The sequence below is a fragment of the Cynocephalus volans genome, chromosome 3 (genome assembly GCF_027409185.1).
Source record: "Cynocephalus volans isolate mCynVol1 chromosome 3, mCynVol1.pri, whole genome shotgun sequence".
NCBI classification, from domain to species: domain Eukaryota; kingdom Metazoa; phylum Chordata; class Mammalia; order Dermoptera; family Cynocephalidae; genus Cynocephalus; species Cynocephalus volans.
Genome location: NC_084462.1, coordinates 94470669 through 94483989, shown reverse-complemented (window position 1 = coordinate 94483989; position 13321 = coordinate 94470669). Strand labels below are relative to the sequence as shown.

Here is a 13321-nt window from a genome sequence, read left to right as displayed (position 1 = left end):
TGCTTACAGCCATCCTGGTAGATGAGAAGTGGTGTCTCACTGTGGTTTTGATTTGCATTTCTCTAATGACTAATGATTTTGAGCATCATTTTGTGTGCTTATTGGCCATTTGTACATCTTCTTTGTAGACATATCCATTCAAACTTTTGCCCAATTTTAAATTGGGTTCATCTGTTCATTTTCAACCTCAATCTGTTTGCTAGCTCATCCGATTTTTTTTAAAGTACAGTTCATTTACATTTATTAATAGAACTGGTGTTTGGTCTTAATTTTGTCGTATTGTTTTACTATGTGGTCTATTTTGTATTCCCCTAACCCCCCTTGGTATTGTATCATATTTCTAGTGGTAAACTTTATACTAATATCTTTATGTAAAATTCTCTTTCTTTAAATACTGACTAGGTTCCCTAATATATGAGCAATTTTGAAACTGCTTCTTAGCAAGTTCCTTCTTTCTCACCATCTACCCATTAGTTTTATCCTAGTGTTAACTTGTGTACTCAAGTTTTTATTTCTTGATTGTCATCTTCAGGTGATATTTTACTTCAAGCTAATATCATTGATGTAATCTGTGAGCTTGTTTAACTTTCTACCTACTCACCCCTTTTCTCCCATTTTTTGTTAGTTGTATCAATTTTACATTATCAGAGCATACAGTTTTGTCTCCCTTATCCCCCTTTCTTTAGTCTTCCAACAATTATACATATGCAACATTCACCCCAAGACCTTATGCCAAGGCTTCTATAATTATTTTGTGATTGCGTGAAGCTTGTTCTCTGATAAATTTCTCAGGAAAGGCTAATGGGAAAAAATACTCCCTGAGTATTAACATGTTCTTAACTATTGGTGCAGACTTTATACTTGTGCAGTTTGGATGTATATAAAAATCCTTGAAATTTTTTACTGAGTATCTTAAAAATGTTGCTCCCAAGAAGCCTAATGACAATCTTCCTTTATAAGCAATGTGGATTTTTTGCCTGGATGTCCAAATGATTTTGTTTCTCCAATTTTTAAATCCAATAGCTTTAGTTTTACTAGGATATCTCTTGGTATTTACTCTTCTGGGTTGCTTTGTACAATGTTCCCTTTCAATGTGTATTAAAGTGTTATTTTTTAATTAAACCATAATTGATAATACATACTTGTGGAGTACAGAGTTGATTATCAATACTTGTGTATGATAAAAAATTTTTTCCAAGAAAGTTTTATCAAATTACAGTTTTCCATTTGTGTTCTGCTCCATTGCTTTGGTTTTCTTCAGGGACTCTAATATATATTGAATCTTCTTTGCCTATCTTGTATGTTATCTTTCACTTTAACTCAAATCCTTTTTATCTGTTTCTCCTTTTCATCTTTTAGTTCTTTACTGTGCTTTCTTCTTCTTCTTTTTTTTTAAAGATAACCGGTAAGGGGATCTTAACCCTTAACTTGTGTTGTCAGCACCAGGCTCTCCCAAGTGAGCTACCAGCCATCCCTATATAGGGATCTGAAGCCGTGGTCTTGGTGTTATCAGCACCACACTCTCCCAAGTGAGCCACGGGCTAGCCCCTTACTGTGCTTTCCATAGTTGACTTTTCACTTTTGTATTCCTTCTAATTTAGTCTTCATTTCTAAATTTTTCCCCTAATTTTACTTGAGTTTCACATCCTCCTGTTCTTTTGCTATATCATTTTAAAGATCTCCTATTACATTTCTGAGTGTGTTCTTCTGTCAAAGCTTCGATCATTTTCTTAATTTTTTATACAATTTTTGTATGCTTTGTGGCCACAATTTTCTACTGGATTCTCATTACAGCTCCAGGGCTCCCTCCTCTGTTGTTAATGTCAAGTACTCATAAGAGTAGTACTCTATTGTACTTACATCTTTAAGTGCTACATTTTGCTAATGTATTACTTTATATACCACACATGTACACAATCTAAACTTTATTACTCACAGTCTTTCTGCTATTCTGTTTGGTTTCTGTTTCTAGCAGTTTTCCAGAAACCAGGCTATTACCTTAACGAAGGCAGTACTTAATGGTTATTTATAAGAATAAGGAAGACTTAGACTGCCACCACACTGTTTGATTCTCTCAAGACTATGCAGTTTTTTCATCTACACTCAGTTTAAAGTATGTGAGGACTTCTCTTGGCTTTGCTGGAGAATTCTCAGACCTGATTGTCCATGTTTCCTCTTTAGTGAGGTTCTATTTGGAGGTTATTTGTTGGCAAATTTTTAGTTCTGTAACTCATACCCAGCATCCCCTTTCATTTCCCACCACTGCCACTGCACAAGTCCTGCTGTTGTTGGTGTTTTGGGTATGACAGATACCCTGTTATCTAGTTTTGTTGAGTATGTTGACTTTGGGTTTTTTCTTTTGTTATTCTTTTTTTTTTTTGTCTTTTTCGTGACCGGCACTCAGCCAGTGAGTGCACCGGCCATTCCTATATAGGATCCGAACCCGCGGCGGGAGCGTTGCCGTGCTCCCAGCGCTGCACTCTCCCGAGTGTGCCACGGGCTCGGCCTTTTTCTTTTGTTATTCTGGTTGGTGTGTTTTTCAGGAAGAATCTTAGGGAGACTTAAAAGCTATACTGTTGTTGTGATAATACAAATTAACTCTAGATATCTTTTAATTATTAATGGTGCTCTTTGCTGTACAGAAGTTTTGAATTTTATTTTATTTTATTTTTTTTACAGGATGACTGGTATCTGGCCATCCCTATATAGGGATCCGAACTTGTGGCCTTGGTGTTATCAGCACCACACTCTCCCGAGTGAGCCACGGGCCGGCCCCTAGAAGTTTTGAATTTTAATGCAATCAAATTATGTACAATTTGCCTGGTTGTATGATGTTTTTCCTAATAGTGCCCAGTTACTCCAGTATAAGCATGGAGAAGATCCCTGTCAAGTGCCTTATATTTTCATCTCCCCACCCCTAAAAAACCTTCCTTCATTGCCTCCAGTGTTACCCCTCCTAGAATATTTTAAAGTACTAAGACCAAAGCAATGTTCCCCCCACCCCCTAACTCCAGGTACCCTTTCCTCACATGAAAGCTTACATAGAAACTCAAAATGAAAAATCACAGCTATCCAAGTTTGGCATTCTTTCCCCTCTCTGGTCTATTTTTCTCCCAGAAGCTCTCTGGCACTTAGTCTGAAAATCACTGAGATATAAAGAAAGAAAGCCTTACATTTTATCAGCACCGCACTCTCCCGAGTGAGCCACGGGCCGGCCCATGAAAGCCTTACATTTTAAGTGAAGAGTTGCAGCATAGAAACAGAAGGAAATCACACTGATTATCTTTAGGCTTGGTCCCAGGAGTTTCTGATTCAGGATCTAGGGTGAGAACTGGGAATTTGTATTTTGTCAACAATCTTGTGGAATATACTAAAAAGGATATGTACTTCACAGGGCCTGGTTTTCCAAAGCCTTGCAGTTTCAAATATTGACCTTGCAAGGACAGGAAATTTTCCTCAGGCTATAAGTCTCTGTTGCAAGATAAGAATTGTGGCACAGCAGGTTGCTGGCTCAAAGACAGACTAGTACTGATTGTTATGTAAAGATAATGAGAAATTGCTATAAGAAGGAATGTCTGCTAAGATCAAGCTTGTGTTGATAAGACCATTTAATTGCCTTACTAGAATGTCATCTGGCTTGTTTCACTGAAAGTTACCAGCCTATACTGTTAAACTATAACCCCACCTTTGTTCTCTTCCTGTAACTTCCTGGTCTGGAAAATAAATGCAGGAAGAGAACCACAATTCAGCATTAATTTTCCCAAGGAAGGGATGCCTCTTGCTGGAGGGTCCGGGGAAAGTTAACCACTTCGGGTCGCTTTCTCACTGCTTGGAAGAGATGGGCTTTGAGTAATCCTTTGCGTCTCCGTCACTCGGGAAGTGGGGTGACAAATCCGTGGGGGGTGAAGCAACACAAAGCAACACATTCTCTATGTGACTTCAAAGCAGCAAAGTTTAAAAACCATTACACTAGACATATGCTGCCCAATAATGGCAGCACCAGCTACGTACACATGCCTATTTAAATTTGAATGAACTAAAATAAAATAAAAACTTCAGGTCCTCAGTTGCATTAGCCATATTTCAAATGTTCAATAGCCATAAGGATAGTGACTACCATACTTCAGTGCAAACACAGAATATTTACATCACTGCAGCTCTTCTGGACAGTGCTGCTTTAAACACCTGTCTCCACAATCGGGTGTGCATACTCAAAGGGATGCAAAGATTTTAATCTATTTTTGACTGATTTTTAAACCTCCTTTTGTGGAGTTATGTTTTATAATGTACTTAATGTATTAGTACAGCACTGCATGAATATATATGAGAGTACTTCAAAAAGTTCGTGGAAAAATAGAATTAAAAGATAGCATGAATCTTTCCATGAACTTTCTGAAGAGCCCTCATATATATATACTTGTAGTGGATTGAATTGTGTCTCCCCAAAACTCCCTGAAGTTTGAATTGTGTCCCCCAAGTTTTACGTATTAGAAACTTAGGCCCCATTGTGACTGTTAAGGGGATGTGAAATCCTATTATGGTAACTGGAAGGTGGAACCTTAAAGAGGTGATTGGATTGTAGGACCATGCAGTAGTGAATGGATTAAAAATGGTGGTCAGGGGCATGTTTCTGAGGGCTTTAAAAGAAGAGGGGAGTCTCTCTCTCTCTCTCTCTGCTTCCACCATCTTGCAATGTGAGATCCCTGGGTCACTGACAACACCACCAGATGGACTTTAGACTTCCCAGCCTCAGAAACTGTAAGCAATAAATTTCATTTTCTTTATAAATTACCCAGTTCACTGTATTTTGTTATAAGCAACAAAAATGTACTAATACAATACTCATACATACACACACTTGGTGTGCATGCTTAAAATTACTTATTGATACAGTGTATGGTCAAAAAGTTTGGAGACCCATTTACACTAAAAACCTATATCTTTATTTTTATTATTATTATTTTTTTTGTCTTTTTCGTGACCGGCACTCAGCCAGTGAGCGCACCGGCCATTCCCATATAGGATCCGAACCCGCGGCGGGAGCTTCGCCGCGCTCCCAGCGCCGCACTCTCCCGAGTGCGCCACAGGCTCGGCCCAAACCTATGTCTTTAAAACATTTGAAAACATTTTCTTATGCTGACAAAGATATCTTTTAACTAGAGCTCCTTTCTAGGTATTGAGTTTTATAATTCAAACCTAAATCCCCAGACAAGAGAAGTCCCTTTTTTATTTTTAAATATACACATATATTTTATTTCAAAAAGCACAAGAACATTATACAAGTTTTTAATTTACATTTTTGCAATAAAAGATATCAATATATGCATTATTTGTATAATTTCATCATGGATGGAATTTGAATCAGTGGTATAAACATGTTGCAGTCACTAAATATAGATCACAGTGAACCAAAATGCATAGTTGTTATGAAATGACAAATGACCACTGAAAGGTGAACTCACAGCCCATACACCAACATAATAAATTAATTATACAGATATGTTTTTCTTCACTGTATCATTAAAGTTCTTGCCAGCCCCTCAACAAACATTAGAAAAACACAGTTTTGGAGCCATCTGTTGATCCAGTTCCTTCACGTACTATACTAAAGAAAATAAAGTGACTCAGTTGCTTGTTTGTAAGTAAACTTCATAAGCATGATTAAATTGTTTGCAATGATGAAGGCAAACCACTAGGACATTAAAATATAATTAAAAATCCCTTGGGCTGGGGGCAGCACTGAGACATATGTTCATCTACAGTGCAGAGATCTGAATCAATCTCAGCAAGCAGAACTCAATATGAAGGGGGTTCTTTGGCAGTAAAGCTCTGGCTGGCCATTGCCACCTAGTCCTTCTGGCAGCTGGAGAGCTTAATTCCAGGATTTATCAAGTGAGTATAAAAAGACTAGAAATAAAGTCAGTTTATCTTTGCTAAGCTGGGACCACTCAGGGCAGAAGTCAGCATCTTCTGTTGACTATTCTAGCCCAGACTTCCAGCCAAACAATCCATTCCACAAAATTAAATAAGAAACAAAGGGAAAAGTTCAATTCATTTAACCATACTGGCAAATCTGACAAACTGAATACTGAGTTTCCTGATCTTTGCCCATTAATTACAAATTGTTCGCTAGAGTTGTATCTATTCCTGATAACTTCTCAATAGTAATAATTCAAGTAGAAAATCATGAATGTGATTATGATGCCTGCTCATGCCAATCCTTTACTACAAAATCCACTTTTCTTTATATAGAAATACCAAGAAATCTAGTCCCAAATGTGCACCATTAATCACTTAGCAAATGTATTTTTACCTGCTTGCCTCTGCTGAACAAAAAGGTAGGAAAACATTTACACACATCTATAAGACAATAGTAGCCAAAGGCAAAATATGATACAGTCTTTGAATGCATCTTTCAAACTCCTAACGTTATCCCAGAGACAAGAGAAGCTAAAGTGTAGGTTTCAATTTATCTTCTGTCTGCTGTTTTATATCTCAAGTTCTTGATATAAAAAGTTAAAGCCAAGAACCAAGAAGTATATGCACAGATTCAGGAGAGCTCTATTATTTATAAACAAGAGGCTCAACCATAGCATGTTATAATAGGACGCACACTGTTGATCACATGGCTTTTCTGGTTGTTTATACTGTTATAAAACCAGAGTTTATGAAAAGGTTGCACACAGATAACGTCAAGGATTTGTCTTTTACAAAGACATAGAAGGTTGTAGAACCGGCTTAAAACTGATTGTTTTAATTTACAACAGTCATGCTCTATTCATCGGGAGAATTTTCTTATCCTCATTCTACAAATAGTTTACATCAGAACTGCCACAGGTTTCTGAGAGTCAAATAATGGTGCCACAATCAAGATCCAAGTGATCTCATTATAGAAACTTGCCTTCGGAAAATGGAAAATTTTATTTCAAAACTCAGTAAAGCTATTTGTAGACAGAGGTGAGGATTACAGGCTTTCTGTACCATCAGGAATGAATAACGAATACATGATCCTAACTCTTTTTGATATCTACAGTGGGAAAAAAGCTTTTCCACACTGGTAAAAATTGCATGCTGTTCACACAGAGATTTAGTTTAATCTGTGGCTAAAGCAGCAGGTGGAACATTAAGGGTGTTTCCTTAAAAGATAAATAAAATATTTACTTTTTTGAAATCTTTCTCAACTGAAGTATACTGCATGGTTTCTGCAATTCCTCTTTAGCTGCACGGAGGGCTATCACAGATTATTAGAATCTTGTCAATGATTTGATGTTAGCTGAACTAAACTTGGGTAGAAAACATCAAATACAAAATTGCAGAAGACCAAGGTCAAGGGTTTGGAATTCCTTATAGGCCAGCCGTCAATTAAAAAAAAAAAAAAAAATTGCAGAACATGTAAAAATGTCCACAATTGCTTGATGTGACTTCATTTACAAGGTGAACGAAGTGAAATGAAATGGGACAGATTGTGAAGGGGAATTAGTTTCCTGGAAATATTAGTAGAATCTGACACTTGGGGTGAACAAACATTTCTTTAGTGTTCTAGAACATAAAACAGATCAGTAATATATGTCCTTTTTTTCCTTTGAAGCATATGTTTGCTAATTGAAAGCAATACTCTATTAAGGAATATTTTACTGATGTACGTGAATGTGGACATGGAGTAAAAGACCCTCCAGCACTTCCCCAGCCCTCAGAAAGGTCTCCATAATTTTGAATCGGTCTTTATTACTGTCGTCATTCATGATTGTCTTGAGGCGGAGTTGGAGCTCATAGTAACTGCCAGTTGAATCCAAATAACATCTGATTAGTTTCCTGGCTCCTAGCAATCTCTTCTATAATGCAGTGTTGCTGCCAGACCAAATGGAGTTTCCGATACCGCTCACGAGATAAATGAAGGGGGTTGCCCCTCCTTCAGGGAAAAAAAACAACATGTAAGTTTGAATCAAGTAACAGCTACATTTTTATTGTCTAAATTAGTATGCATTCCTGGAGTTGGGAGGAATCACCAGGACAAGGTTTAAAAAGGGATATTTTCTTTTCATGGTTGATCACTGAGAACTTGATAGGTTACTTAGCTAATGAAACAAAAATTTACTCCTTGACTATTAAGAAAATAGGTCAAGTACGGGGGTACTTCAAAAAGTTCTTGGAAAGATTCGTATTATCTTTTAATTCTATTTTTCCATGATCTTTCTGAAGTATCGTTGTATACCATGGGCATTATGGCACCTCATTTAAATGGCCAATGAGGTTTATAACTTAGAGCAGCACTATTTATTCTTTTTGGGTTGTTAGCCTGAATAGGACTCTAATAGCTTTTGGCCTCATATAGCTTCTCCAACTCTGATTAATGAGCTTTGCACAGTAGAAGTTAGGACTGAGGTATAACACTAAGTGCTCAAATTATTTTCTGCTACTCAGAAATATTTGGTTATAATTGTTCTTATGATACAACAAACTTTCTGGTGATTAGCAAATACATAAACAAAATAACTACATTTCTAGGGGTGAACAGTTTGCAACACAATATAACAGCTAATCGAAAATGACTAAAGTTTGGCTGTTGCCAATAATGGAGAACTGTGAGATCCTCCTCATTCCTTGAAGCATTCAAGTGTCTCAGCTGGTTGGGAATTTTCAAACTGCCTCATTAATTAAAAATTCTGCTTCTTTGTACCTTTCTAGAACAATTCAGATTATCCTCAGTCTTTAACTACTTTCACCATCAGTTTTTTTCTCCTTAAACCTAAAGACAGGTCAAATGTTGTCACACTCTATGTCAAAGAAATCCCAAATCCCATTTAGTGAGCCTGTTCATTCTGAGCAATATTTCAAAAGAACAAAATTTCAGTTAAACAAAAAGACAGTTTATTATAAAGGGATCTAATCTTTGTATTTACTTTTGGGTTACTGTTAAAGAGGCCTTACTGCCTCATTTACCATAAGCCATTAGTAGGACCCCAGATCCTACCTCGGGGAAGAACATGGAAAGTATTCTACACTTCAATACTACACTTCAATCCTAGGGATGAACAGTTTGCAACACGATGTAACAGCTAATCCAAAATGACTAAAGTTTGGCTGTTGTATTCTATACTTCTAAATATTTCGCTAATGTTGATATAGCTGGCTAATAAAAAGTTTAAGTATTGCAATGGAAATAATAAATATCTACTATAAACCAAACTCCATCACTGGACACTACAAATTTCTTTCTTTGATATAACAGTGTAAAACCTTCTAAGTAATTCTGAAGAAAGCTTGATTAAATAATAGAAAATTCAAACATTAGGATGGCTGGTGTCTTTAAAATTTTTGGAGAAGTATTACCTTTAAATATTGGAGAAGCACAAAGTTATCGAAAGTTATGTATTACATTTAGGATGGCATCATATTTCTTTAAATTTACAGCTATTTAAAAATATCTCTCAATATTTAGCATTAGTTTGTGTTTAAAGAATTATTATCCACATACAATAATGTGACTATAATTAAAAAAAAGGACAATACAGAAAAGAACTGAAATCTTCCTATCAAAAGAAAAACTTACTTCAGGCCAGGGTCTGTTTCTCCATATTCATCCAAGTAAGGAGCTGGATAGGCACAACCTCTGGCTTTACCTTCAACCAGGACCACTCTGCATTCTCTGATTCTGAAGGAAAAAGAACCAACAGGAAGTATTATTAAGTGTATGTGTCCAAATAATAGACACTTCATCAAAGTTAATCTAGAGAATAGATATGGCCAGTATCTGTTAGGAATTCTGTGCATAGACAGATAGACTAAATTGTGTTTTGTCTAAATAAAAGAGAACAAACATTGCTATTTTTGTTGAAGCTATAGGAAAGAATTAGTGGATTTAGGGAAATGAGATCCGTAATACTGACTGAACACACTGAAGGGAGAGAGGAGGCTGTCTTACTTAAACCACAGACACTGAAAAATGGTGGCTGGGGTTGTTTCTGTTCTATTTCCTGAATCACAACCTGGAGAGGGGAGGGAGCATAATAAGAAAAGAACATGTCCTAGTCTGAAAACCTCAGGCCAGACAGAACGTTAACTGGGAAAGTGCAAAAGCTTTTCTGATTAGAGCCAGCCTCCAATAGTGCAGATTAAAAAGAACCACTGCCACCTTGAAGGCACTTGGGACTCTTACAGCAGAGAAATGGAGGAATAAAAAAAGCTTGTGTACATGTAGACAGAAAGGATAAGTAATATGTAGAGAAATTATAGAATAAGTAGCTGGGATAGGTAGTGAGTTTACTTGCTGTGGGTTCCCTAGAAGAAAATAGGTGTTTGGGTTTGGCTTCCACGCATTCTTTCCCCTTGGTCCAAAAGATGCCTATGAGTAATGATTATACATTCCACAGTTAGTAAGCTATTTGGGTTTATTTATTTATGTAAATAGAAACTGCATTACATGGCAAGAATGGAAAGAAAAGCATACAAATCCACTTTGAAGTTTATTTCTCTCTCTCAGGCAACTTATACTCTTTTTTCATATAAGTTAGTGACTATTTTTTTACTCTCAATCTTTGCTGAAAGACCAGGGGAAATAGTGGATTGAAGAGGAAATAAAGAAACTCAAAACATTTAAAGGACAACCTAAAGTAACAATTTACATGTAATTTTTAAATATAAGTTTTAGGACTCCAAGTTCTTTCCTTATACCTGAGTATTACACAACACCACAGTAATTAATACAAAGTCTAGCCTATTTGTTTCCACAAATAATGGAAATGTAAAGAGAATCCTACCTTTTTTTCCCCCATACTATTTATTCTGTAATATCTTTTTTGTTGTTTTTGTTTTTGTTTTGATGGCTGGCCAGTACATATAATATCTTCTTAAGTGCAATTTTCTGTGAATAACAGATTTATACTTCTAACTTCTGGTCAATTATCTCCTGTCAACACACTGTGCTGCCATAATGGCCTCCAGATTGGATCCAGATTCCCTAAGTTCATTATGAAGCTTCCAGATCACTCACTACTCACTTTAGGAAAATGCAGACTCCTGCTCCACAGTGAAGTGCATGAAAAATGCAAGCTCCAACTTCTTCCCCATTTACAATTTCTTGGCAGCAAATGTTCTGAGAACATAGTATGGCCCCACAGAAAAGACAGAGGACTGGATGCTTTCGTTCATCATCTGCGGACCGTGGGCACCTCAAAAGGGAAGGAAACATTTAGTATGGTGGAAATACAAAAAAAAGCACCATATATTCAGTTAGGAATGAAGCTTGTTTTCATCACTGGCCACTTTCCAGCAAAGAAAGCTCTTAAAACACAAGGAAACATTTAATTAGATTATTCCTCTTTAATACTTCCCCCTAAGAGAACTTAACAAAAAATCTTCTGATAAATCCATGGTAAATCTATTATTAAATATATGGTGTCCTGATAATTTTCATAAAGTCTGGTGATTAAATATGCCTTGCAATTGAGATTTACAGAATCCAGTCTTCATCTGACATAACCAATTTCCAGTCAATTGCCTCCCCCGTATTGCTTTAGTCACACTTGTGTCCTTAATGTTCTCCTATCTCTGCTGTATAATGGACACAATGGGAAACATCAAGAATTCCTTAATTTGGGCAGTAAAAAATAAATGCAATTAGAGAGATCCAACAGTGCCCACACTGGAGTCAGAATAAAGAGCATCAAAAAAGAATTTCCAATAGGGTATTGACAGTTTATTCTGAAGCCCAGTTTCTCAGGCAAGATAAAACCACCATCGTCTACGTAGGAGCATTGGAACTCTATGTATAGGCACATTCCATTTCTGGTAAGGAGGGGGCTATTTATACTGCTGGGGAGCGGTGCTTCAGAACATAATTACAGCCCTTTTTGGGTAAAGCCAATATCTTTGACCTTTAACAGGTGATGGCTGAGTCCGAGTTACTAGCCATTCTAGAGAGGAAAAGGGGGGAGGGTGCCTAAAGTATAGCAACTGAGCAGCCAGCCTCCAACTAGAGATGTTTCAGCCTTAATGGAAACTGGTGGTGACAATAAAACTGGAAGAGATCATAGGATTTATTTTCATTCTTACTTGAAACTAGTAAGTAGTAATATCATCTAGGAGGATCTTCACTGTGATTAAAGACTTAACACTCTTCTCAGATACCCCTAGGAGCCAAAAACTTGATACCCTTTATGCTTGGAAACTAATACCTATTCACTGGGTTTTTGTGGTAGCAATGATTAGGAGAATCACTTAACTTAGAGCTGGATGCAATTTTTGAAATTATCTAGCTAATTTTTTGAGGGTGGAAAGGTAAAGCAACTCAACCATTCCTTTAGCTGGCTGCCTAGCAAGGGAACTACAACATCGACGTTAATTTTATCTGGTAATGGAGGCTGGAGTGTGGGCTATCCAGTCCTCTGCTGGGACAGTTAAATCCTGTGGCCTCATGAATTAAAGCAATGGCTATAATTAAATAAGAGAATGTCCTTAGTCATTCTGCAGGGCAGTGATTCTCAGAGAGGGCCAAAGAGGGGCTCCGCAAGTCCTCAAAATGATTCTAAACTACAATCCCTTTCTCTGATTCCTTCAAAAGATCACAAGTTATTTAAAGTATGACTAAGGACTACTACATCAAAGCAGTTAATTAGGGTTACTAATTGGTATCCTTAAAACAAAATATGAGTTATTTGTGTTTCCCGAGAGCACTAATTAATTTACTAAGAAGTCTGGCTGATGCACAATGCTTAGTAACATTACAAAACTCCTAACTGAGCTTTGGAATTCCTGCAATTTGGAAAAAGGGTGATTTGTTATGAGTACATTATCAATAAAGTCTTTTTTTGTGTGTGAGAAAATATATTTTATTTATTTGTTTGTTTATTTATTATGAATATTTATGAGACACAAAGCTGATTGTCCCCCCTCCTGCCCATGATGTGGGGCCAGATTCATACTGGGGGCATATCCATTACCAGAAATTACTTTTGTACCCTTTGTCCCCTTCCAATAATCCCCCAACCTCCCTCCCCTTCCCCCTCTCCACTCAACTCCAATTTATAGCCCTAGGAATGGTCCCTCCCTCTGTTGGATCATGGCACTATTGTGCTCTTTCTTTCCTGCCTTCCTTTCTCTCTTAGCTCCCACATATGAGTGAGCACATGCGGTATTTATCCCTCTGTGCTTTGCTCGTTTCACTCAATGTAAGTTTCTCCAGGTTCATCCATGTTGTTGCAAATGGGAATATTTCATTGTTTTCTATGGCAGAGTAGTATTCCATAGTGTATAAATACCACAGTTTCCTTATCCAATCATCTATTGATGGACATTTAGGTTGGTTCCATGTCTTGGCTATTGT

At 36.9% G+C, this 13321-nt stretch overlaps 1 protein-coding gene across 2 annotated transcripts in view; it reads right to left on the bottom strand.

The window, feature by feature from the left end:
* Nucleotides 1-5328: 5328 nt before the first annotated feature.
* UBR1 (ubiquitin protein ligase E3 component n-recognin 1) overlaps nt 5329-13321 on the bottom strand; it is a 137888-nt gene continuing 129895 nt past the window's right edge. For both annotated transcript variants that reach the window (XM_063089129.1, XM_063089130.1), the window contains 3 exons: nt 10998-11168; nt 9551-9652; nt 5329-7909 (listed from right to left, as the gene is read on the bottom strand). In XM_063089129.1, coding sequence (XP_062945199.1) covers nt 7768-7909; nt 9551-9652; nt 10998-11168 — 415 coding nt within the window. In that variant the 3' untranslated portion in view covers nt 5329-7767. The remainder of the gene's footprint in view (nt 7910-9550; nt 9653-10997; nt 11169-13321) is intronic.